The following is a 26,058-nucleotide window of genomic DNA, read 5'->3' on the forward strand; positions in this document are numbered from 1 at the left end:
AGGTGAGACTTCCCCTGTGGCTTAGCTGGTAAAGAACCCACCTGCCAAAGCAGAAGATACAAGAGATGTGGGTTTGATCCCTGGGTCAGGAGGATCCCCTGAAACAATGCACTCCAGTATTCTTGCCTGGAAAATTCCTTGGACAGAGGAGCCTGGTGGGCTACGGTCCCTAGGGTTGCAAAGAGTCAGACATGACTGAACAGACACGCACATGACACAAGGTAGAGATACTGTTGATTGTCAGATACATTCTGCTTTCAGAGCAACTCAAAATCCACACAGTTTTGAGAATTAGATGAAATTCTATCCAAAGAGTAGGTATCACAGTATCTGGCACATGGCCAACATCAGTATGTGTATGTCTGTGTGTGTGGTGTACATGTGTGCAGAAAGAGAAGTGAAAGAGGGAAAGAGAAAGAGAGAGTGAATGAGAGTGAATCCTACTTCCTTCTTTTCTAGATCTCACCCCACTTTCTCCTCTGCCCCCCTCCCCGCCACTTCCCCAAAGACAACAGCCAAACCTGGAAACCATAATGGCTCATGGTGATATTTTGTAATGATTCATAGTCTTAGGTTTGCAAGCCACACACTTTTCAACTTATTTAAAGAAACTTTTAATGTGCAAGACGCAAATTCTGAGGCTCTGTCTGTACTAACGATCCACTTCAGTGGGACAGTCTGCACCCTTGTGATCTCACCGTAGAAGAGGCTAGAGGGTTACCGACAGTCTGCACTCGTCACCTGTGGTGATTTGGCAGTTGAACTTTTGCTACAAACAGTGAGATTTTCTCAGTCTAGATATTTTGTGCCTGCCAGCTTTAAACTGATTTTAGCAAGTTATTTTAGCTCCCAAATGAAATCTGAGATTTCCTGTTTGTAAAACAAGATGTGGCCTATTTCAAGGAATCATTGAAAACAAAAATGAGTGTCATTTGAAGACTTTTTGTAATAAATTAGAAATTACCAAATTATTCAACCTGTGCATTTTCCAGGCCTTGGAAATTGCTAGAAAGTTATGAAGATAACAAAGATAGAGTCCCTGCCATGCACAGGAACCTTTCAGTCTAGCAGAAAAGAGAGAATTAAACCCAACAGATGCTGGCAGGTCTTATCTTGAGGGTACACACTGGGTCCTGTGAAAGCAAATTATGATTTTTCACAATAGCAATAGCATCACGATTGCAGTTCCCCGAACCTAAAGCATTCTTAAAAGTTATTTTAAATTTGAAGTATAATTGCTTTACAATGTTGTGTTACTTTCTGCTGCACAACAAAGTGAGTCAGTTATACATACATCCCCTCCTTCCCGAGCCTCCCTCCTGCCTCCCCCACCTCCCACCCCTCTAGGTCATCACAGAGCACTGAGCTGAGCTCTCTGTGCTCAGCTTCCCACTGTACCCAGCAGCTCCCCACTAGCTATCTACTTTACGTATGGTCAGTGGTACTTCCCAATTTGTCCTGCCCTCTCTTTCCCACCCTGTGTCCCCATGTCCTTTCTCTAAGTCTGCGTCTCTATTCCTGTCCCATAAACAGGTTCATCTGTACCGTTTTTCAAGATACTATATGATAAGTGGGTCATCTGATTTTGCCCTCCTCTCTTCTAATTCAAGATTTCCTTGTTCCAAATGATGCATAAGCTTAAACATATTTTATGTGTGTATTTGCAATACAGATAATGTCTACATGGTGACAAAAATTGGAGTGAAGACCAAAAATCCATCAGTAGCTTTAATATTTGGTAACTCCCTGAATATCATTTTCATAAAGACCTTTTGACTCCATCCAGGCACATTTTATAAGGGCAAGCAATATTGTGATCCAGAGTAAAGACTTGAAAATTGACTGTTATGGTATCATGCTGAAAATAAGAGAAAGGAAGCAGGATAATTAACATATCAATCTGCTTGGATAAATAAGTGGCTAAAAGATTTCCTATTGGAAAGCGATAGAATGTGCCAGACCTTTTATGAACCAAGCAGCGCCCTCTGGTCACTACTTTGCAGTGGTTAGATCTTTAGAGTCAGATCTATATACACAGTGGGGCTTCCCAGGTGGTGCTAGTGGAAAAGAACCCTCCTCCCAAAGCAGGATATGTAAGAGACTCAGGTTTGATCCTTGGGTCAGGAAGATCTCCTGGAGGAGGGCATGGCAACCTACTCCAGTATTCTTGCCTCGAGGATCCCATGGTCAGAGGAGCCTGAAGGGCTACAGTCCATAGGGTCGCAAAGAGTCGGACATGAGTGAAATGAGTTAGCATGCACACACAGACACATATACATGCACATATACATACTGGGCTTTGCAGGTGGTGCTAGTGGTAAAGAATTTGCCTGCCAATGCAGGAGACACAAAGAGGACATGACTGAGTACACACACATATACACACAGTAGCTCAAAAGCTAACAGAGGTTTATGTGTTTAAGAGAACAGAGTAGCTAAATATCAAGCAAAGGTTTATATATAAAAGAACACATACAGGTTTATGTTAGACCATTATGAGTTTTAAGTTTAAATTCAGTCCTGTAGATTGAATAGCATATGGAAATTTGCCCGGTTATAATTCCAATATGTTTATTAGTGCAAATGTTATGTTCATTAATAGTAGGCAGATAATAATAATGATGTATTTTCTCTGGTGGCTCTAAGGTAAAGGACCCCCCTGCAATGAAGGAGATGCAGCAGGAGTCTGGGGTTCAATTCCTAGGTTGGGAAGATCTCCAGGAGAAGGATATGGCAACCCACTGTAGTATTCTTGCCTGGAGAATCCCCATGGACAGAGGCGCCTGGTTGGCTACAGTCCATGGAGTCACAAAGAGTTGGACACAACTTAGCGACTAAACAACAACAACAGCAATAATGATGGAATTGTGTCAATTGCTGACATTTATTAGGTGTACGCTATGGATCAGACACTGTTTCAAGCACTTGCTATGGTAATCCTAACAACCTACCAAGAAGAAACTATTCCTACCCACATTTTCCAGACAAGGAAAATCCAAGGTCCTGAATATTCAGAAACTTGCCAAAGGGCAGACAGCTTGTAGGTGGCAGAACTGAGATCTGAACTTGGATCTTCATGGCCCACACTCTCACCTGGAATTGTCTCCGATACTTGGGATCGCATTGGCCTCCACCCTCTCGCACCTGTGCCTTGGGCTGGGCCCCTGGCTTGGTCCAGGCTTTCCCATCATTCCCCGCTGCTCTGTCCTCCCTCTACCCCTCCGCTGATGCCTTTCCCCCACCTTGTAGCCCCGCCCTTCCTGCATCTTGACTCCTAGAGGGCGCAAGGAGCAGAAATTCGAGGGTGACAGAAACGTCTGGCAGTGGCTGGAGGAGGGGCTGGATCAGAAGCAGAGGCTCAGAGGTGGGAGGCGTAAGGAAGGGTGCTTGGGTCTGTGGACACAGGGAAGGTCAGGAAAGCACCAGCTAGTGAGGAGAATCTGAGCTCAGGGCTAGCGGCAGGAGGGCCGCTTCTTCCTGGAGAGTCCATCTTCTATACTCATTTCCCTTTCCCCTTTCAAAGGCAGTGGTGAAGTTGGGGAGGCTTAGGTGGCAGCAAGGTGGTGGATGGAGAGCCTGACTCTCAGCCCCTCAGTGCTTTGTGCGTCCCACAGGCTTACCCCAAACCACTAAAGCTGGGTTGCAGGGAGCCAGGGACTTGGAGAAGGGTCCCTGAGAAGGCTCTATTGTTCCCCCCATCCTCCGCCCCACCCCTCAAACAGCACGAAATTGTCCCTACTCATTCCATTTGCCTAAAATGCCAACACCAAAATATTTGGGTCCCTTACTCAAGCTGGAGTTCTGAGCGTTGTTCACGTTTGCCCAAATGCATGGTCAGAATCTTTCCATTTTGGTAGTTCAGTGAGATTTAGAGAATGGGGACATTAGAAGGAAATTTTAATAGATCTTCACTGTGTTTGATGAGACCTCATACTGGCTAATGACAAAGTTTCTGTTTTAAAGAACTGATTACTAAAAAACACCCCCAAATACTAATTAGGATGCACAGGCAAACAAATTATACTGCTTTTAAATTATGCAGCTCAGTTGGTAAAGAATCTGCCTGCAATGCAGGAGACTTGGGTTCGATCCCTGGGTTGGGAAGATCCCCTGGAGAAGGGAAAGGCTACCCCCTCCAGTATTCTGGCCTAGAGAATTCCATGGACTGTATAAATGCCTGTCATGGGGAGGCCTTACAAATAGCTGTGAAAAGAAGAGAAGTGAAAAGCAAAGGAGAAAAGGAAAGATATAAGCATCTGAATGCAGAGTTCCAAAGAACAGCAAGAAGAGATAAGAAAGCCTTCCTCAGTGATCAATGCAAAGAAATAGAGGAAAACAACAGAATGGGAAAGACTAGAGATCTCTTCAAGAAAATTAGAGATACCAAGGGAACATTTCATGCAAAGATGGGCTCGATAAAGGACAGAAATGGTATGGACCTAACAGAAGCAGAAGATATTAAGAAGAGGTGGCAAGAATACACAGAAGAACTGTACAAAAAAGAGCTTCACGACCAAGATAATCATGATGGTGTGATCACTCATCTAGAGCCAGACATCCTGGAATGTGAAGTCATGTGGGCCTTAGAAAGCCTCACTACGAACAAAGCTAGTGGAGATGATGGCATTCCAGTTGAGCTATTTCAAATCCTGAGAGATGATGCTGTGAAAGTGCTGCACTCAATATGCCAGCAAATTTGGAAAACTCAGCGGTGGCCACAGGACTGGAAAAGGTCAGTTTTCATTCTAATCCCAATGAAAGGCAATGCCAAAGAATGCTCAAACTACCGCACAATTGCACTCATCTCCCATGCTAGTAAAGTAATGCTCAAAATTCTCCAAGCCAGGCTTCAGGAGTACATGAACTGTGAACTTCCAGATGTTCAAGCTGGTTTTAGAAAAGGCAGAGGAACCAGAGATCAAGTTGCCAACATCTGCTGGATCATGGAAAAAGCAAGAGAGTTCCAGAAAAACATCTATTTCTGCTTTATTGACTACACCAAAGCCTTTGACAGTGTGGATCACAATAAACTGTGGAAAATTCTGAGAGAGATGGGAATACCAGACCACCTGACCTGCCTCTTGAGAAACCTATAGGCAGGTCAGGAAGCAACAGTTAGAACTGGACATGGAACAACAGACTGGTTCCAAATAGGAAAAGCAGTATGTCAAGGCTGTATATTGTCACCCTGTTTATTTAACTTATATGCAGAGTACATCATGAGAAATGCTGGGCTGGAGGAAGCACAAGCTGGAATCAAGATTGCCGGGAGAAATATCAATAACCTCAGATATGCAGATGACATCACCCGTATGGCAGAAAGTGAGGAGAAACTAAAAAGCCTCTTGATGAAAGTGAAAGTGGAGAGTGAAAAAGTTGGCTTAAAGCTCAACATTCAGAAAACGAAGATCATGGCATCTGGTCCCATCACTTCATGGGAAATAGATGGGGAAACAGTAGAAACAGTGTCAGACTTCATTTTTTTGGGCTCCAAAATCACTGCAGATGGTGATTGCAGCCATGAAATTAAAAGACGCTTACTTCTTGGAAGGAAAGTTATGACCAGCCTAGACAGCGTATTGAAAAGCAGAGACATTAGTTTGCCAACAAAGGTCCGTCTAGTCATGGCTATGATTTTTCCAGTGGTCATTATGGATGTGAGAGTTGGACTGTGAAGAAAGGTGAGCGCCGAAGAATTGATGCTTTTGAAGTGTGGTGTTGGAGAAGACTCTTAAGAGTCCCTTGGACTACAAGGAGATCCAACCAGTCCACCCTAAAGGAGATCAGTCCTGGGTGTTCACTGGAAGGACTGATGCTGCAGCTGAAACTCCAATACTTTGGCCACCTCATGCGAAGAGTTGACTCATTGGAAAAGACTGATGCTGGGAGGAATTCAGGGCAGGAGAAGAAAGGGACGACAGAGGATGAGATGGCTGGATGGCATCACCTACTCAATGGACATGAGTTTAGTGATCTCTGGGAGTTGGTGATGGACAGGGAGGCCTGGCGTGCTGCAATTCATGGGGTCGCAAAGAGTTGGACATTACTGAGCAACTGAACTGAACTGATAGTCAGTCCATGGGGTCACAAAGTGTCAGACATGACTGAGTGACTTTCACTTTAAATTATGACTCAGCTGTTAATGTGGGGATTTGTTTTGTTGCTTTCCTGGGGTCTAGCATGGTATCTATAAAGATAAACATTGCTCAGCTAAAATGCTAATCTTATTAATGGACAGATGCACTCTAAAAGTAAAGCTTTTTATTCATGTAGATGCAATTTTTACTGTTCTTTAATAAGGAGCAAAGTTTGTTGAGCAACTCAGAGCTCTAGTCAGGTTACTTACAAGATTCCAGGTACCGCTGGTTCTGAGCAGCAGCTGTGGTGATGTGGAGGATGGGCTGGGCTGGGAGGCAGAAACCTCGGTTTCCATCTGTCTCTTCTTCCCCTGTGTGTGCACTGTTGGGCCAGTCACTTCCTCATCTGCAAAACAGCCATTATTAGTTTTATAAAGTCAGGACTGTGGTGAGGATTACAAGATGAACACGATTTTTGTTTTCCTGCCAACCTATGTGAAGCTCAGACTTTAGATTAATCTATTAATACTCCACCCCCCCTCCCAAAGCATGAACATCGATGCAGCTGCAGACTTCTGAAATATAGTATCACCTGGACCCACAGTATTCTCCACTTGCAAAGCCAAGTACATATTCTTATTTAGCGCACTCCTTCCCACAGTGGTTATTCCAACCTTTGGCTATATTTAAAAGTTCCATTGGAGAAGGAAATGGCAACCCACTCCAGTGTTCTTGCCTGGAGAATCCCAAGGATGGTGGAGCCTGATGGGCTGCCGTCTATGGGGTTGCACAGAGTCGGACACGACTGAAGCGACTTAGCAGCAGCAGCAGGAATAATTTAGGAGAAGGCAGTGGCACCCCATTCCAGTACTCTTGCCTGAAAAATCCCATGGACGGAGGAGCCTGGTGGGCTGCAGTCCATGGGGTCGCTAAGAGTCTGACATGACTGAGCGACTTCACTTTCACTTTTCACTTTCATGCATTGGAGAAGGAAATGGCAACCCACTCCAGTGTTTTTGCCTAGAGAATCCCAGGGACGGGGGAGCCTGGTGGCTACTGTCTATGGGGTCGCACAGAGTCGGACACAACTGAAGCGACTTAGCAGTAGCAGCAGCAGCAAAGTTCTCCATAGCTCTTCCCAATATATGTATGTTTGTATAGATAAAGAATCTATAAAGCTGACTCATTGAAAAAGACCCTGATGATCCTGGGAAAGATTGAAGGCTGGAACAGAAGGGGACAACAGAGGACGAGATGATTGGATGGCATCACCGATTCAATGGACGTGAGTTTGAGCAAACTCCTGGAGATGGTGAAGGACAGGGAAGCCTGGCGTGCTGCAGTCCATGGGATTGCAGAGATCAGGCACGACTGAGGAACTGAACAACAACATCATAAAGAATCTACACATATTATCAATTCTTTTTATTAAAAAAATTCTTTTTTCAGTATTTATTTATTTGGCTGCACCAGGTCTTGGTTGCCACATTTGGGATCTAGTTCCCTGACCAGGGATTGAACCTGGGCCCCCTGCATTGGGAGTGCAGTCTTAGCCACCAGGGAAGTCCCTGTTATCAATTCTTGAGGGGGAAAATAACATCAAAAAAAAAGATGGAGTGAACTATGCTAGAATGTAAGCTGTGGGGTTTCGGTCCTTTATATTTCTGTATGTTGTTTTATTATAACATGTGTTGTATGATGTTTCTAAAATAACAACAGCACCAGAAAAACTACTTTTTGAGGAGCTATCACCCACCCACTGATGTATCGCCTACCCTCACCCTTCCCAAATCTGATTCCGAGCTTAGTTGCAGGCGTGTCTTTTTCCCAAGGGCTAATCTGATCATTTGTGCTTTTAATTCTATATTCTCCTTCTCACAGACCTTGTCTTGGCATTAGATAACCTTTTCCCTCCCTGTTCAATCTTCCATTTCTTTTTTAAAAAATTTATTTATTTTAATTGGAGGCTAATTACTTTACAATATTGTATTGGTTTTGCCATACAATTCAGCATGAATCCGTCACAGGTGTACACGTGTCCCCTATCCTGAACCTACCTCCCACCTTCCTCCCCGTACCATCCCTCTGGGTCATCCCAGTGCACCAGCCCCAAGCATGAACCTAGACTGGTGATTCGTTTCTTATATGATAGTATACATGTTTCAATGATTCTCCCAAATCATCCCACCCTCTCCCTCTCCCACAGAGTCCAAAAGACTGTTCTATACATCTATGTCTCTTTTGCTGTCTCGCATACAGGGTTATCATTACCATCTTTCTAAATTCCATATATATGCGTTAGTGTACCGTATTGGTGTTTTTCTTTCTGGCTTACTTCACTCTGTATAATAGGCTCCGGTCTTTTTAATCTCTTTGTGAGCGTATAACTATGCTTAAGTCCCCTGCATGTGTAAACAAGCAAGCGAAATTCCCCAAGCCCCAGCTCTGCCTTGTTGTTCAGCTACTCTTTGTGACCCCATGGACTAGCAGCATACCAGGCTTCCTGTCCTTCGCCATCTCCTGAAGCTTGCTCAAACTCGGGTCCACTGAGTTGGTGATGTCATCCAACCATCTCATCCTCTGTGGCCCTCTTCTCCTCCTGCCCTCAATCTTTCTCAGCATCAGTGTCTTTTCCAATGAGTTGGCTGTTTGAATCAGGTGACCAAATTATTGGAGCTTCAGCTTCAGCATTAGTCCTTGCAATGAATGTTCAGGGCCTCATTAACTCTAAACCCATGCCCCTTTTCCCTTTAGAGTCTGAATTCTACAAAGATTTGAATTCCAGTCTTTAAATCCTCATGACTGAAGGTTTAACCCATTGCAGCCTGGCTTCTGCCTTCACGGCGCCCTTAAAATTGCTCTTAATGAGATCTCCTTTTAGGCTTCATCTTCCTCTGCTCCTTCGACTTTATTCAGTCAGTAGAACAGAGGAAGATGCTCTTTTTGGAACATCCCATAAATGCCATGGATTCTGCCGCCAGTTCTAAATGCCCCGGACCAGCTCTTCCTGGGCTCCCAGCACAGGGACCACTGTGTGAGGTGTTTCTCCCTGCTTGTCCCTGGGCCTGTCACACTTGGCATGTCTACCATGGGGCTTTTGAGCTGCGTTCCTCCATGCCTTTTCTCCTTGTATTCTGGATCCTTGCCACATTCTGTGTGTCCCCACTCCCTCTGCAGCTTGTGATTGTCAGTGTGGGTCCTGACTGTGGCTAACGTGGACCTTAGCAGTTTGCTCCTGACCAGGTGTCTGATGTTGACTGCATCTTCCAGCAGCAGTGATCTTTGTTGCGCACACCTCCCATCCTCTCTAACCCTGGCTCAGAATTCCTCGGTGGCTTCCCATTGCCTGGAGATACACCCTGAGCTCCTCTCCATGATCCTTCGTGGTCTCGCTTGGCTTTTCCCATGTGGGCTTGGTCTCTTGCCCAGGCCCTGCCTCGCCCCAGTAGCTTGCATTCCACAGTCCCATAACTTGAACTCTGAATCCGCAATTCTGCTCTGAGGTGGCAACCCACTCCAGTGTTCTTGCCTGGAAAAATCCCATGGGCGGAGGAGCCTGGTAGGCTGCAGTCCCTGAGGTCGCTAAGAGTCGGACACGGCTGAGAGACTTCACTTTCGCTTTTCACTTTCATGCATTGGAGAAGGAGGTGGCAACCCACTCCAGTGTTCTAGCCTGGAGAATCCCAGGGACGGGGGAGCCTGGTGGGCTGCCGTCTCTGGGGTTGCACAGAGTCGGACACGACTGAAGCGACTTAGCAGCAGCAGCAGCAGCATGCCCCTTTGCACATATTTCCTTAGCATATTCTCTTTGTGCTGGCACATTGGGCAGATTCTGTCTCATCTGCTGGGTGTCAGCTCAAATACTGCCACTTCTGTGAAGTCCTCCCTGCTTTCTCCCAGGGAAGACTCAGGTGCTTCTTCCCCTGTTTTCTCCCTGCCCTTGGTATAATTATCTTGTGCCTGCTTGCCCTCACTTGCTTTAGTCGTGTCCAAATCTTTTGCAATCGTGTGGACTGTAGCCTGCCAGGCTCTCTGTCCATGGGATTCTCCAGGCAAGAATACTGGAGTGGGTTACCAGGCTATCATACTTTAATTTGCTTCGTTTGTTTCTTTATTAGATTATAAGTTTCATGGGGCAAACAATATAACTAATTTTTTAGTTTTTTTTTAAACTGTGAAATCTAATGGACCCAGAAAATGCTTTAATCAAACCTTAAATAACTTATATGTGGAGTCTAAAATATGATACAGGGAGTTCCCTGGCAGTCCAGTGATGAGGGTTTTGTCCTCCCACTGCAGGGAGCTGAGTTCAGTCCCTGGTCTGGGAAGTAAGTTCCTGCATGCTGCCTGGGGCAGCCAAAAAAAAAAAAAAGAATCAAATGAGCTTATGTACAAAACAGAAAGAGACTCACAGACACAGCAAACAGATCTATGGCTACCAAAGGGTAAAGAGTTGAAGAGAGATAGATGAAGAGGTTGGGATTAACATATATGCACTAGTATATATAAAGTAGATAAACAACAAGATCCTACTATGTAGCATAGGGGGAACCATATTAAAAATCCTGTAATAAACCGATGGGAAAGAATATGAAAAAGAATCTATATATCTATATCTCTCCACCAACTGTAGCCTACCAGGTTCCTCTTTCCAAGGGATTTTTCAGGCAAGAATACTGGAGTGGGTTGCCATTTCCTTCTCCATCTCTATATACACGTGTAACTGAATTACATTGCTCTAGCCTTGAAATTATCATGTTGTGAATTGACTATCCTTCAAAAAACCCCTTAGATATACTGAATAATCATAAAGTGAACCCTTGTGCAACGACTACCCAGGTCCTGGGAAGGAGCATCTTCAGTTCTCCAGGAGCTCCTGTATCCATTCTGGATCCATCCATCCCCCTACCATCTTGGCTGTTACGGCAGCTTTTACTTCCTGGCTTTTCTTCATAGTTGTGCTTCCTGTATATTCATTTCTAAACCAACATTTCATTTTACCTGTTTTTGAACTTTTTATACAAATACAGGTAGGCTTTGTTTTTTGTTGTGTTTTACTTCATTGCAATGGTATGTAATTATATGCCTTAATTTTTATTGTTGTAAAGCAGCATTTCAGTACATGAATTTACTCCATGCAGTGTATTTATTAATGGACGTTTGGCTTATTTCCAGTTTGGAGCTACTATGGTGCTTAGATATCTTGTAAACTCCTTTTGGTCCCTGTGTGCATGAGTTTCTTCAGGGTATAGGTCTAGGAATGGACTTGCCTGTCACAGGGTGTGTGCATCTTCAACAGATAATGCCAAACTGTCTTGCAAAGTATCTGTCACAATTTATATCCCACCAGCCATGCAGAGCATGCCCATTGCTCTGTATCTTATCCCTATATATGGTATTGTCAGACTTTTCAATTTTTACCAGTATGGTTAACGTGGCATATTCTTTCATTGTGGCTTTAATTTGTATTTCCCTCTGAGAAAGAGGATGAGCATCTTTATATCTTAATGGGTCAGCAGAATTTCCTTCTTAGTGAAGAGCCATTTAAGTTTTGCTCACTAGCTTGCCTTTCTTTTTATGTCTTTGTTAAGTTTTGCACATTCTAGATATAATTCTTTGTTGAAAGTAAACTGTACTATAAAATCACAAACATTGAAGATTTATTGATTACAGTATTTTAAAAAATTCTTTGCCTTAGCACTAATAAGTAAGTAGAAACAGAATACTTAGAAAAAAAAAATTGTGTGCATTACTTCAAATTAATTCTGTGCTTCCCTTCTTCTCTCCAGGCGTCATCATTGTCCCCAGTGCCGGTGTTGGCATTGTCCTGGGAGGCTACATTATAAAAAAATTGAAGCTTGGTGCAAGAGAATCTGCGAAACTAGCAATGATCTGCAGTGGTGTGTCTTTACTGTGCTTTTCAACCCTGTTTATTGTTGGATGTGAAAGTATCAATCTAGGGGGCATAAACATCCCCTACACGACAGGGTAAGTGTCTTGGAAGAGCCGTCTCCTCTCATCCTGGTTGTGATTCAGTTGCAAAACCCAGCGCTGCTTGGATCCCTGGGTCCACCTTGTGCCCCTCCTTTGCTCAGGGTTCACTGTGTCTCTGTCTCTGTCCTGGCAGTGCTGCACCCTCGATGGGCAGAGACCACGGTCTCTCGGTTATGTGTGTCTGTTTGGACCCTGGGCGTATCTCCCATTGCATTTGGATCACAGTCCATGAGGAAGAAAGGCTTGTTGACTAAATGAAAACTGTTCTTTTTCTTTAATGTAAAGATTTGAATAGGTAATACATTCACATAATTTCCAAACAAAGTTCAATGAAAATACAATGTACCTCAAGTCCTCTATCCCACTTCTCCCCAAAGACAAACCAGGGAGCCACTTTAATTCATTTCTTGTGTATCATTTCAAGGATATTCCTTATACAAGAAAGTGTGAATGTGTCTTTTCAGTGTTCCCTGATTTATATCCAAAAAGTAGCACCCTATATATACTTTTCTGGGCTTAATTTTTTTTAATGTAACAATATAGGTTGGAGATCTTTCTGTGTGAGTAATCATGTTGATGATGGTCAATGCATAGCTAACCCTTATGTTAACACTGTTGCGTGTCAGGCATTCTTCTAACTGCTTTCTGTATATTAACTCATCTATCCTCACCAGCGGCACTAATTAGGTAGATACTGTTATCATCCTGATTTTACAGATGGCAAAACCGAGGTATTCACACCTGTTCAGGCTGTGGTAAGTGAACACCATAGATTAGGTGACTTAGAAACAAGAGGAACTTATTTCTCACAGTTCCAGAGCTGGGAAGTCCAAGATCAAGGTGCTAGTAGATTCCATGTCTTGTGAGGGCCTGCTTCTTGGATCATCAGTGGCTGTCTTTTGCTGTGTCCTCACATGGTGGAGGGGGTGAGGCTTCTCCTGAGGGTCCTTTTTATAAGGCTCGTACTAATTCCACTCGTAAGAGCCCCACCCTCATGACTGAATCACCTCCCAAAGATCTCAACTCCAAATACCATCAACCTGGAGCATTAATTTTCAACACATGTGTTTTTCAGGGACCCAAACATTTGGTCTGTTGACTTAATGATCACGGGCAAGGATTACACAAGAAACATGTATAAAGCTCTCAGGTCTTCTGGCACAGAATAAGTGCTCAGAGATAAGTTAGCTATGGTTATTAGTCATCACTAATACATTAAGAATAATTTCCATCAAATTATTTTTACTACAATTGGCAAACATAAATAGAATTTTTAAAATTTGTAAGAAAAACCCATCAGTCTCCTGATTAACCTTGCTTCCCAGGGATGATAATTTAAAATTCTTTTTAGCTATCTCTTCTGGTATTTACCTCTGTATTTTTAAAGCATACTGTATAAATTAAGCAAACTGAGACATTATTTTTGACTTCCTGTCTTGGTAAATGAGAAGTTTAGCATTTTCTTCCCAAGTTGCTCTCAAATTCTTTTTTGATATTTTCATGGTATGATCATGACAGTATTGTTAGCAGCTGAGGTTCAAGCACTGTATCATGATTAGATTTCCTCTTTTGTACAGCAGTGATTTTCCTGGAATTAAATCATCACTTTATTTTCATTTCCTTTGTTTTCTTTGAATTTGAAACTAGCTTCCCATATCCTCTGAAGACTCAAGAAATCTCAATGTTACTTTTTGCCCATCTGATGAACTCAGGAATACAGTCCCCCACCCCTTGGAGTCATCTGTATGGTATTTCTGTGGGACTGCTGCCCCACCATCACCTGGGAATCCTAGATGCCTCTCTCTGTACTGATCCTTGGTTTTCTGGGATCTGTGAAGGTCTCTCTTTTGTCTTACTCCCTCATTTTATTAGAGCATATCTTCCAGTGGCTATAGGAAGCCTGTAAAGGTGGTTACTTTTTTGAGATTTTTCATGAAATAGCCTTTTTAAAAAAAAATTACGTTTTATTACCAAATTGGCTAGGTAAAAAATTTTGGATTGGATAAATCACTTTCACTAAAAAAATTTAAAGTTTTCATTCCATTGTTGTCTAATTTCTAATGCTGTTGTGGGAATTTTGGCCTTCCTTTTTCCCAGTCCTTGGTATGTGTCTTACTTTTCCTTCCTGGAAGTTTCTGTTTATTTCCAGTATTCCCAGATATCACCATGATACACTTTGGGGTGGGTCTTTTTCTTTTCTTTTTTCTTTTTTTATTCCTCTAAGCACTTGATGAACTTTAAATGTCTGGAGATCATGTTTTTCATTTCCATTTTTAACTTTTTAAAAAAATTCAGTGTTGATATTTTCTCCCCCACAGTTTTTTTTTTCTCTCTTATTGCTCCTTCACTGATTCTCTCATTTTCTTAATCTTTACAGCTTATTTTCTATCTAATTTTGGTCCTATTTTTTGGGAAAGATTTCTTGAACTTTATTTTCCCAGCCTTCTGCTGAATTCTTTTTTAAAGCTATTGTGGTTTTTAGTTTCCAAAGTTCTCTCTTGATGTTTGTTCCCTACTCCTAGTCTTCTTGCTTCATGGATGGGATAGCATCTCTTATTTCTGCAACATTATTTAGAGTTTCTTTTCCTTCCTGAATTGGCTGTATCCTCTGAGTGCTTGCTTTCTGTTTTGCTGTCTCCCTTCTATTGAAAGTTTCCCTCAAATTTCAAGCCAGCCTGAGCTTTCTCTCAGTATTAAAAAGTGTGAATTTAAAAGGCTGAGAAGTAGGGCTCTGTGTCTGAAGGTAGGGCTTGTCATTTGGTGGATCTCACCGCAGGGTACCTGCAGGGAGACAGCTGGCATTTTCACTGTGGTGTTCGCTGTCAGAACCTGAAGTCTTACTTCTGAGGTGCTTCAACTCCTCAAGAGAAGGCTGCTCCTGTCTCTTGGCTGGGGCTGTGTCGTGGTGGGTTCAGGGTTTTAAGCCTAGCTGCTAGGCATTCTAGAGCTCGGGGTGAGGTGGTGATTGGATGGGGCCCAGGACCTACTGTTCATTTTGCAAATGAAGTTTATTGAATTCCTCTATCATGATCCTAGCATCTCACCAAAGGGCTCCTTCATGTGGTGCTCGTAAGTACAGAGACTGGTTCATTTCCCTCAGAAAATAGAGGGATGGAGGAAGAAGTAGTCATCTACTAAGTAGGTCGGGAAAGGGAATCTGCTCAAAACTGTATCATATTTGGACCATGAATTTCTTGTGTTGTTTGTCTTTGAGTTCCAAAGGCCTGTTCTTTCTCCTACTAAGGACCTTTATCTTGCCCGTATATATAAGTTCTCAATTATACTTTCTGGTTCATTAAATCCTTCTTTTTCCAGAAACTCTCCATAATCTTGTTTCAGCTGGACTGAATGCTCTTTTGCATAACTTATTTCCATGAACTTCCTTTCATAGATCTCAGTTGTACCCACTGGTAGTTGTCTATGTAGTTATTTATTTGTTAACTCTTCTTTCTGCCAGAAAAAAGTCCTTGGATAACTTCCTAGGGAAGGGTTCATGGTAAGAAAAGCTTTCTCAATCCGTAAGTTTATTAACATGTCTTTATTATTCTTTCACATTTAAATGGTAGTTAGAGTGGGTATAGAATTATAGGTTAAATATTTGTTTTTCTGAGAACTTTTAAACCATTGTTTGGCCAGCTAGCATTTTTATTTTTTCATTTATTTTTGAGTTGCACTGGGTCTTTGCTGCAAGTGGGCTTTCTCTAGTTGCGGTGAGCAGGTACTACGCTTCGTTGAGTTGCACAGGCTCCTCATTGTGGTGGCTTCTCTTGTTGTGGAGCACAGGCTCTAGGGCGCATGGACCCAGTACTTGCTGCTCATGTGCTTTAATTGCCCTTGGCATGTGGAATCTTCCCAGCGCAAGGACTGAACCCATGTCCCCTGCCTTGGCAGGTGGATGCTTAACCACTGTACCACCAGGGAAGTGCCTATTATCTGTCATTTAATGCTGCAGATACTTAACAAATTTAATTTCAATCCAAGTTCTCATCTCTCTGTGACCAGCTTTTGTTTGGAAGTTTTGAGGATATTTTTCATTCAAGGTGTTTTGAAATTTCATAAGGAATGCTCTGCCCTGTAATTTTGTCTTCAGAATGTCACCTTCTCAGAGAGAATTCCCCCTCCTGTCCAATCTAAGGAGCTCACTCCCCCCTCATCGTTTATCATATCACCTCTCTTTAGCTTCCTCATAGCACTTGCCACTATCTGAAATTATCTTGTTTACTTGCTTTCCTGTTGTCTTTTTTTCTCTGAAATATTAGCTTCTTGAGAACAGTTACTATAGTTGCCTACATAACATTTGCAGCCTCATTCTACAACAGGGCTTCCTGGTAGCTCAGCTGGTAAAGAATCTGCCTACAATGCTAGAGTCCTAGGTTCAATCCATGGGTTGGGAAGATCCCCTTGAGAAGGTAATGGCTACCCACTCCAGTATTCTGGCCTGGAGAATTTCATGGATGTATAGTCCATGGGGTTGCAAAGAGTTGGACATGACTGAGTGACTTTCACTAAAAAAAATGCATCTGCAACAGTGTTTGTTGAATGAATGAGTGCATGGGTGCATGGATGCATGAATGTCTTGGCCTAGGGCTTTGTTCATTCAGTGTATTAGATACTCTTGGAACTCTTCTAATCTAACACATGCCTTTTTAATTTTTTTTTTTACCTCAGGTAGATTTTCATCAATATCTTTAACTCATTCTCTCCTCTTCATTTTCCCCATGTTTTCCAGGGCACCTATTATTCAGATGTTGGAACTTATAGACTGGTTGCCTGTATGTTTAATTTGTTCTCTCACATTTCATATGCTGTTTTCTATGATATTTCTCCAAACCTGATTTTTATTTTTTATGTAAACTTAAAATTTTGAGAATAATTTTTCTCATTGTTGTATTGTGAGTGTTCCTTTTTCATAACATCCTGATGTTATTTTAGCAAGAGTAATATCTTCTCAGATCTCTCTGTGCATATAATTCCAATTTTTTAACTTTGTTTCTTTTACTTATATTTTATCATTTAATTTTAAAAGTCAATTTTTCTGTTTGTTTACTCTAGGTTTTACAGGTTGACAAGACTCATCTAGCATCATTCAGGTTATATGTCCCCTTCTCTTCCCCACCTCCTTTCATGCAAGAATGAGGGAATTTTATTCTGGGTTGTCTATATCTAAGGTAGAAGCTTAACTCTTAAAATGTTTTCCTGTTTCTTTTGAAGAAGAGCTTTTTGATGAATTTCAGAGCTCTGCATTGGGGATGCAGGTGTGTGGGTATGAGAATGGAAAGGCCCACTGATTCGGTTTTTTCTCTCATCTCCAGTGAGTCCCATTGTTTTCAGCCTTGTGGTTGGATTCTGGCTGCTGCTGGGTTTGGGTTCATAGCTTTGTAGAGATTCCATGGGGTAGGCTGGCTTCTCTCCAAGGTGGTATCTGCTCATTTCACAGGCCCCTTTGCTTATCCACTTGAGTCTGGTGTCACTCTTTCCATTTCTTTTTGCAAGCTCGATCCTTTTTCATCATACTTACTTTTAAGTGCTTTCTCGGAAGAGATGGAAGGCAGATTCCCTGTCTTATCTGCTTTTAAATTGCAAGTCCCCTCAAGACTTCTAAAGCTTTTGCTTAAACCCACATTAGTCTTGCCAATCCTGAATTAACTGATTCTGGACTCCCCAGCACTACTGGGAAAAAATTACATAATTGTGCTGATTGGCTCCATTACAGATTTATGAGTTCCATTCTTAGCAGGCCCTCATCTTTGCTGAGCAATCCATTTACTTGGCCCTAGTCAGCTTCCTCTCCTATGCCCTGCATTGGTGGTTCCATTTTAAAAAATTTCTTTCTTCAAATTTTTTACCTTAACCTTACCTTGCTTTTCTTGTCAGACAACCCAGTGTGCCTTATTAGTGAGAAAACTGAGGCCCCAAGAAAGAATTCCTTGAATTTGTCTCCCCTCTCGTTCCTTGGTCAAAGGTAGTATTATTTTCAAAGGCAAGTACTTGTGCCATCATTTCCTAGCTGTGTGACCTTGTAAAAAATAATCTAATATTGTTGACTCTTGGTTTCCTCGTATATAAAATGGAATTAATGTCATTCATACCTGGTTGTAAGCATAATTAAAGTAAAACACATGTGATTGAAAGAATTAAAATACTGCAGAAGTGTAACAAATGAAAAGTCAATGTTTCCTTCCTCCATCCTAAACCTCCAGTTTGAAGCATTTAAATATTATAAACAAATGTTTGTAGCTTTGATATTGAGAATTATGTACAGGAAGATATTTCCCAGAATCCAGCACTTAGTATATGTTGAAAAAAAGTTAGTTTCTTGGCTTTACTGCCTTCCTTTATAGATTATGCAAAGCAATTCTTTTTTTTTTTTCCCCCTATTTGAAAGATTAACGAATGTCTGGCACCTACCTTTCTGCTGGGACATTACTTAAATAGTGATGCTGAAATTAGTAAGATGTAAATAAACATTGTAATTATCTAAATCCATGACTTATGGTATACTTTTTCTCATTTAATTGTATTCAACAAAGAGAAACTTGATTTAGAGTGCCAGGGGTTGCTGCAAGGGTCCATTCATTCTAGTATTTGCAGCCTGACTTCATCAAAATTTATTAAATTGGTGGAAGAAAAACCCAGTTTCCTTGGAGAATTCCTCTGGTTCCCCAAATACTTCTAGGGAGAGAATTCAAGTTGAATGGGTGGTACAGCTGCCCAGGTTTGACACTTTCAGACACTTGTGTGAAGAATCATGGGGCCCTTTCTCCATACAGGGAATGGGCTACATTTCAACCTCTCCTTGCTCCCTTGGCTGGGTGCTTTTGTGCAGTGCACAACATGTTCATCAGTACATGGTTGGCCTGCCTAGTAAAAACAGCTGTGCTTGATTTTGAGCTTGCATGTGGGATTTTTCTCCTTTAGAGCTGATAGAGATGAAGGGAGTGGCAGGAAGAGAGGAGCCCTTGTTAGACACCTGTTGGGCTCAGGGATGGTGATTGGCAGTCGTACATATCTTTTATATACACTGCTTACTATATCACTTTGCTGTATATGTTATTAGCAACATGTTTCAGTTAAAGAAACCAAGGCTTAGAGTTAACGATTTGCCCAAAGTCATCAGTTAATAATGAGTGGAACAGAATGAAACCAGATTATCTATTTTAGAGCTGTTGTCCTTTCTGAGCCGTACACTGAGGTGCTGTTTCACACTTTGCATTCCATGTAGGCACATAGCTGAGTGCACACATCACCTCTTTACTCAGAAAACTGTAGAGAACGCATCCGTTTCTTTGAGTAGTGTACCACTACATGGCCTTGCCGCATCCTCACTGTGTGAGTATGGCAGATTAATCATCTCTGCGCTCGGTTTCCACATCTTTAGGGTGAGGATGTGGATAGTATTAACACTGTTGAATTGCTCTGAAGATTGAATAAGGTACTTGGCAAATTCCTTACCTCTCTGTACCTCAATTTCCTCATAGTTAAGGTGGGCTAATAATAGTAACGATCTCTTAGAATTATAGAGAGGCTAAAATGGAATAAAACCTACAATAATAAGCAATTGTTAAATAACTCTTTGATGTTATTTTTATCATTTTAAATAGGAGGAGAAAGGGATTCAGAGGGATAAAATAACTTGCTTAAAGTCACACAACTAGAAAATGATAGAGCTAGGATTTGGATTTTGAATGTGATGTTTTTGCTTATTAAACTGTCCAGAAAGAAGAAAAGAAACATAAAGAAGGAAGCACAATATAAAAAGCCAATTCCATTTATTAAGGTTTGTATGACAAGCTCCAGGCTCACCAACATGGTGAATTTTCTGACATTAAAGTAGTGAATGACTAACCCATCTTTGAATTAGCATCGAGTACTCAAGAGATACCTAAGTTCCTGGGATGCAGCTGGGATGTTTTAGGAGGATGAACTTTTCCTGTTGAGCCCAAATGGAGTCACTGTTTCGTTTGTTTGTTTTTTTGTAGAATGAACCTGATGTGTTATTAGTGGTTCCCTTAGAAAATTCAGATTTGATAGCCAAGATGTAGAGACAACCTCAATGGCCCATCAATGGATGAATGAAATGTCATAGAAATATTTATAATATATAAATGTCTGTACATATAATGGAAAATGATTCAGCCTTTAAAATGAAATTCTGTAATATGCGACAGAATGGATGAATCTTGAGTGCATTATGCTAAGTGAAATCAAGAATCAGAGAGACAAATATTGTGCAATTCCACTTACAGGAAGTATCTAAAATAGTTAAAATCATAAAATGAAAATGCAGAATAGTGGTTGCCAGGGTCTGGGTGAGGGGGAAATATGGAGTTACTAATCAGTGGAAACCACATTTCAATAAAGCAAGATGAATAAGCTTTAATGTTGATGATGCCAAAAGGAGGCAAGCCCACTTCACTAAATGGCCCTGGACAATCCCTCCCACCGCACAAAACATCAGGTCTCCAATTTCCTTTATCTTCTGAATTTAGAGAGAAGTGTCGTAGCTCAGTGGTAAAGAACCTGTCTGCCAAGTAGGAGCATGCGGGTTCACTGCCTGGGTCAGGAAGATCCTGGAGAAGGGAATGGCAACCCACTCCAGTATTCTTGCCTGGGAAATCCCACGGACAGAAGAGCCTGGCAGGCTACAGTCCATGGGGTCGCAAAGAGTCAGACACTACTGAGCACTCACTGATGCACACACATCTTTGTGAGACAGGCAGACACTGAAAACTGCTAAACTTTGGTCCAAATACTCCGTGTGTTTGCTGGTCATTTAAACAGTAATATTAACCTTGTCATTCCATATAGATCCTATTAAAGATTTATTGACTTCCCTTCAAAATAAGTCTTCATTTTTCTAAAAACAGTACTGACAAAAAAGGTGAGTAAGCTCTAGACATCTGCTGTATAGCTTTAGTCAACGATTCTGTATTGTACACTTAAAATTTTGTTAAGAGGGTAGATATCTCATGTTAAGTGTTCTAACCCCAAGAAGGCAAAATTGAAGGTAAAAAAAAATTCAGATCTGAGAGTGTGATCATTTTTCATCACGAAAGATCCTAGTAGCTCTAGATAGTATCCTGGCCCACTTCTAACTCAAGTAATTACATCTACTTCCCCAGCACTCACAATGTCCCTGCAGTTTTAATTAAGAAATGGGGTTTGCTTTCCCTCTGTGTCACTGAACTGTGTTTCACGCAGGTGTGTCCTAGTCATTTTGTAGCCAAAAGAGTGAAAACTGTAGCTTAAGCAATACTTTGTGTGTGTATACTCACTCGTGTCGGACTCTTTGTGATCCCATGGGCTATAGCCCACCAGGTTCCTCTGTCCATGGAGTTCTCTAGGCAAGAATACTGGAGTGGGTTACCATTTCCTACTCCAAACCAATACTTTATATAAACACATTGTATAGTGTGAGTTACTTGCTCTTTACCTTCAAAAATGTGTTCAAGTGAGGTTAAGTCTGATGTCCATTTACAAAATTTTTCAACATTACCAAGTCTGATAAATCACTTAATAATTCTTGCTTTATTATCTTTCGTCAATGTCATATTTTTGAACTTAAACTAAAGTCTATTATATCATCTTCTGATTTTGAGACTTGTTTTCTAGGGATGATTTCTTGAGCTATGACATGATGAAGAAGCATTTTCTATTTTCTGAGTTCAGCAGTGACTGTTGGATGGAGTGGGTCTACCTGCCCACAGGTCCAAAATCTCAGGGACTGGGGTATTCCCCTGAAGTTACTTCTCTTAATATAGTTTCATTGTGCCGAGGTTAAGACTATAGAAATTAAATACAGTCTGTTAATTCAGATCTTTGCTGAAAGGTATATTTCAAGTCACCACTCCTGAACTTGCCATCCTGCCACTATTTATTTTAAATATTTTTATTTAATTGGAGAATAGTTGATATACAGTGTTGTGCTAATCTCTGCTGTACAGCGAAGTGACTCACTTACGCACCTATAAACGTTTTTAAAAGCATTCCTTTCCATTATGGTTTATCACAGGATTTTGAATCAGCATAGAGAACAGACTTGTGGTAGCCAAGGGGGAGGTGGTGGGGGAGGGAAGGACGGGGAGTTGGGGATTAGCAGATGCAAAGAATCTTGTACAGAATGGATAAACAACAAGGTCCTACTGTATAGCACAAAGGAGCATATTCAACACACTGCCACTATTTAGATAGTATTATTCTACTACCAGCCCTTGGGTGACTAGCATTTCTAGTCAGCGCATTCCTGATTTCTCTTAACTAAACCATTCAGACAGTTTAATGCTCTAGTTTTTTTTCTATTGCTTCTTTTTTGGGGTGCCATTCCAGATCTTTTATCTATTATAACTAATTTTAAAGGAAATTCCTCAAAAATAGAGAACAGTTTACTTAAAGGATCTTATATATGTCTATGTATAGGTATATGTATTTCTGGTTATCTTGAGTGAGTGAGTGAAGTTGTGTCCGACTCTTTGCGACCCCATGGACTGTAGCCCACCAGGCTCCTCCATCCATGGAATTTTCTAGGCAAGAGTACTGGAGTGGGTTGCCATTTCCTTCTTCAGGCGATCTTCCTGACCCAGGGATTGAACTCCGGGTCTCAACGCATTGCAGGCAGACGCTTTACCGTCTGAGCCACCAGGGAATCCTCTGGTTATCTTGGCTACTTCTATTATTAGACTTACAGTTAATTTCTAGCTGCAAGTATGTGATTTTATCTATTTTTGGCTCTACTTGGGAGATACAAACCCAATTTGTTTTCATTTTAAGAGTATCGAGAGGGTAAAAAATACAGCAGATTTTCTTTCCAGTGAGTTTTTAAATTTTGTGACTGAGATCTAAAAATATCATAGGAACTCTATAAAACTATATAACATCTGTTTAAGCACACTAAACCTGAACCTATGACTATTGTTAAACTCAGGACTAAATTTGCCGTTTATAACCTCATATTAACATAGTCAATAGAGAATGTTTATCATGTAATGTTAGCAGGAAAAACAGAATTTAGAACCCTCTGAAATCATGATAACAATATGTTATTAACATTAATTTGTATGCCAACTGAAAAAACAGTGAAAGAAAGTAATACACTAACCACGTAGTGGTGGATGTTTCTGGATTATAGCATTACTGTGTGAGTTTAATTCATCTTTCAGTCCTTTTGTATTTTCCAAAATTTCTGCAATAAATATGTATTACTTTAAAAATAAATGCATTTCAAAACGTTATACAGAGGATACATAATTTTATTAAAAGTTATTCTGGATTTAAAGAGATGGTTTGTATAAGTTGTAGTGTTTTATATGTAAATTTCTAGTTACACCTGGTTTGAATTTGTTAACTACGAAGCTAAAAGAAGCTTTAACAATAAAAAGAATGACTGGGTACAGTAATGGTAACTTTTATGACTGTAGTTCTTGGGGAAGTATAAGCTATCCACGTGAATTATCTCATTTTCTTCTGTGTTGATTATGTCTCTCTTGCCTCCTGTAGGCAAGAGGGGCATTGACAGCCATTGACTCTTAGGTTTGGCCCAAGGGTCAGGTGGTCCAGTTGGTAAAGAATGCGCCTGCCAACACAGGAGTCACAAGAGATGTGGGTTCTATCCTTGGGTCGGGAAGATCCCCTGGAGTAGGAAATGGCAACCCACTCCAGTATTTGTGCCTGGAAAAATTCCATGAATAGAGGAGCTTGGCGGGCTACAGTCCATGGGGTTGCGAAGAGTCAGACAAGTCTGAGCTCACGCTTGCGTGCACATGCACACACACACACACGCATCCACACACGCACACCCACACCCACACCCACCCACACACACACACACACACACAGAGTTACTAAATATTAGGCAGGAAACTGGATCCCCATCTGAGTGAGTGAGTGAAGTCGCTCAGTTGTATCCGACTCTTTGCGACCCCATGGACTATAACCTACCTACCACGCTCCTCCCTCCATGGGATTCTCCAGGCAAGAGTACTGGAGTGGGTTGCCATTTCCTTCTTCAGGGGATCTTCCCTACCCAGGAAATGAACCTAGGAGACGCTTTAACCTTTGAGCCACCAGGGAGGCCCTAGTTTTCCAATATTTCTCAGTAGGAGTAGGTGAGAAAACGACATTTTTTTTTTTTTTTTAAAGAAAATCATCACGAAGGCCTTTTGTGCTCTTTGTGCTACTTTTCTTCCTTCCGGCTTCTGCCCTGTCTAGATAAAGAAAGCACACCAGCATCGCAGTGCCTGTTATATGCTAGGAACACGCTGGACCCTGGACGTCTATTTACTCATCTAATCTTCCCCAAGAACCCTGGCATATGGATAGCCTGATCCTTATTACACAAATGGAATCTCTCTAGATTTGTTTGTGGTGCTTGAGAATTGTGGATATGGAGTTGAACCCACTCTTATATTTTGGTCTTGCCACACAGCTTGTGAGATCTTAGTTCCCTGACCAGGGATTAAACCTGTCTTCCACAGTGAAAGTACGGTAGTCCTAACACTGGGCTGCCAGGGAATTCCCTAAACCAGCTCCTGACTCTTAACGCTTAGGCACAGTGAGAACTAAGTGCCAGGAAAGCCACAGTAGAGGAGGAAGGAGCAGAACGCTCAAGCTGAAGTGTGGCCACTTACACAGAACTGTTGTTCAGTCACTCAGTCATGTCCAACTCTTTGAGACCTCATGGACTCAAAGAGCCCTGTCCTGCACCATCGCCCGAAGCCTGCTTAAACTCACGTCCATTGAGTCAGTGATGCCATCCAACCATCTCATCCTCTGTCATTCCCTTCTTTTCCTGCCTTCAATCTTTCCCAGCATCAGGGTCTTTTCAAATGAGTCAGCTTTTCACATCAGGTGGCCAGCGTATTGGAGCTTCAGCTTCATCGTCAGTCCTTCCAGTGAGTATTCAGGATTGATTTCCTTTAGGATGGACTGGTTGGATCTCCTTGCAGTCCAAGGGACTCTCAAGTGTCTTCTCCAACACCACAGTTCAAAAGCATCAATTCTTCGGTGCTCAGCCTTCTTAATGGTCCAACTCTCACACCCATTCATGACTACTGGAAAAACCATAGCTTTGACTAGATGGCCTTTGTTGGCAAAGTGATGTCTCTGCTTTTTAATGTGCTGTTTAGCTTTATCATAGCTTTCTTCCAAGGAGCAAGAATCTTTTAATTTCATGGCTGCAGTTACCATCTGCAGTGATTTTGGAACCCAAGAAAATAGTCTGTTATTGTTTTCATTGTTTCCCTGTCTATTTGCCATGGAACCAGATGCCATGATCTTGTTTTTTTTGAGTGTTGAGTTTTAAGCCAATTTTTAACTCTCCTCTTTCATCTTTATCAAGAAGCTCTTTAGTTCCTCTTCATTTTCTGCCATAAGGGTGGTGTCATCTGAGTTACTGATATTTCTCCCGGCAATCTTGATTCCAGCTTGTGTTTCATCCAGCCTGGCATTTCACATGATGTACCCTGCATATAAGTTAAACAAGCAGGATGACAATATACAGCCTTGACGTACTCCTTTCCCAGTCTGGTTCTAACTGTTGCTTCTTGATGTGCATACAGGTTTCTCAGGAGGCAGAATTTGTTGTGATCCACACAGTCAAAGACTTTGGCATAGTCGAAGAAGCAGAAGTAGATGTTTTTTCTGGAGCTCTCCTGCTTTTTCTTTGATCCAACGGATGTTGGCAACTGATCTCTGATTCCTCTGCCTTTTCTAAATTCAGCTTGAACATCTGGAAGTTCTCGGTTCACATACTGTTGAAGCCTTCCTTGGAGAATTTTGAGCATTACTTTGCTGGAGTGTGAAATGAGCGCAATTGTGTGGTAGTTTGAACATTGCTGACATTGCCTTTCTTTGGGATTGAAATGAAAACTGACCTTTTCCAGTCCTGTGGTCACTGCTGACTTTTCCAAATTTGCTGGCATATTGAGTTGCAGCACTTTCACAGCATCATCTTGTAGGATTTGAAATAGCTCAGCTGGAATTCTATCACCTT

The 26,058-nt window shown here is 41.6% G+C and overlaps 1 protein-coding gene across 2 annotated transcripts in view; it reads left to right on the forward strand.

Annotated features, from left to right (window-relative positions):
• Positions 1–26,058, forward strand: part of SLCO5A1 (solute carrier organic anion transporter family member 5A1) — a 155,025-nt gene that overhangs the window by 104,971 nt on the left and 23,996 nt on the right. For both annotated transcript variants that reach the window (XM_018058432.1, XM_013969151.2), the window contains exon 5: positions 11,867–12,065. In XM_018058432.1, coding sequence (XP_017913921.1) covers positions 11,867–12,065 — 199 coding nt within the window. The remainder of the gene's footprint in view (positions 1–11,866; positions 12,066–26,058) is intronic.

This window comes from Capra hircus, chromosome 14 (assembly GCF_001704415.2).
Source record: "Capra hircus breed San Clemente chromosome 14, ASM170441v1, whole genome shotgun sequence".
Classification (NCBI taxonomy): domain Eukaryota; kingdom Metazoa; phylum Chordata; class Mammalia; order Artiodactyla; family Bovidae; genus Capra; species Capra hircus.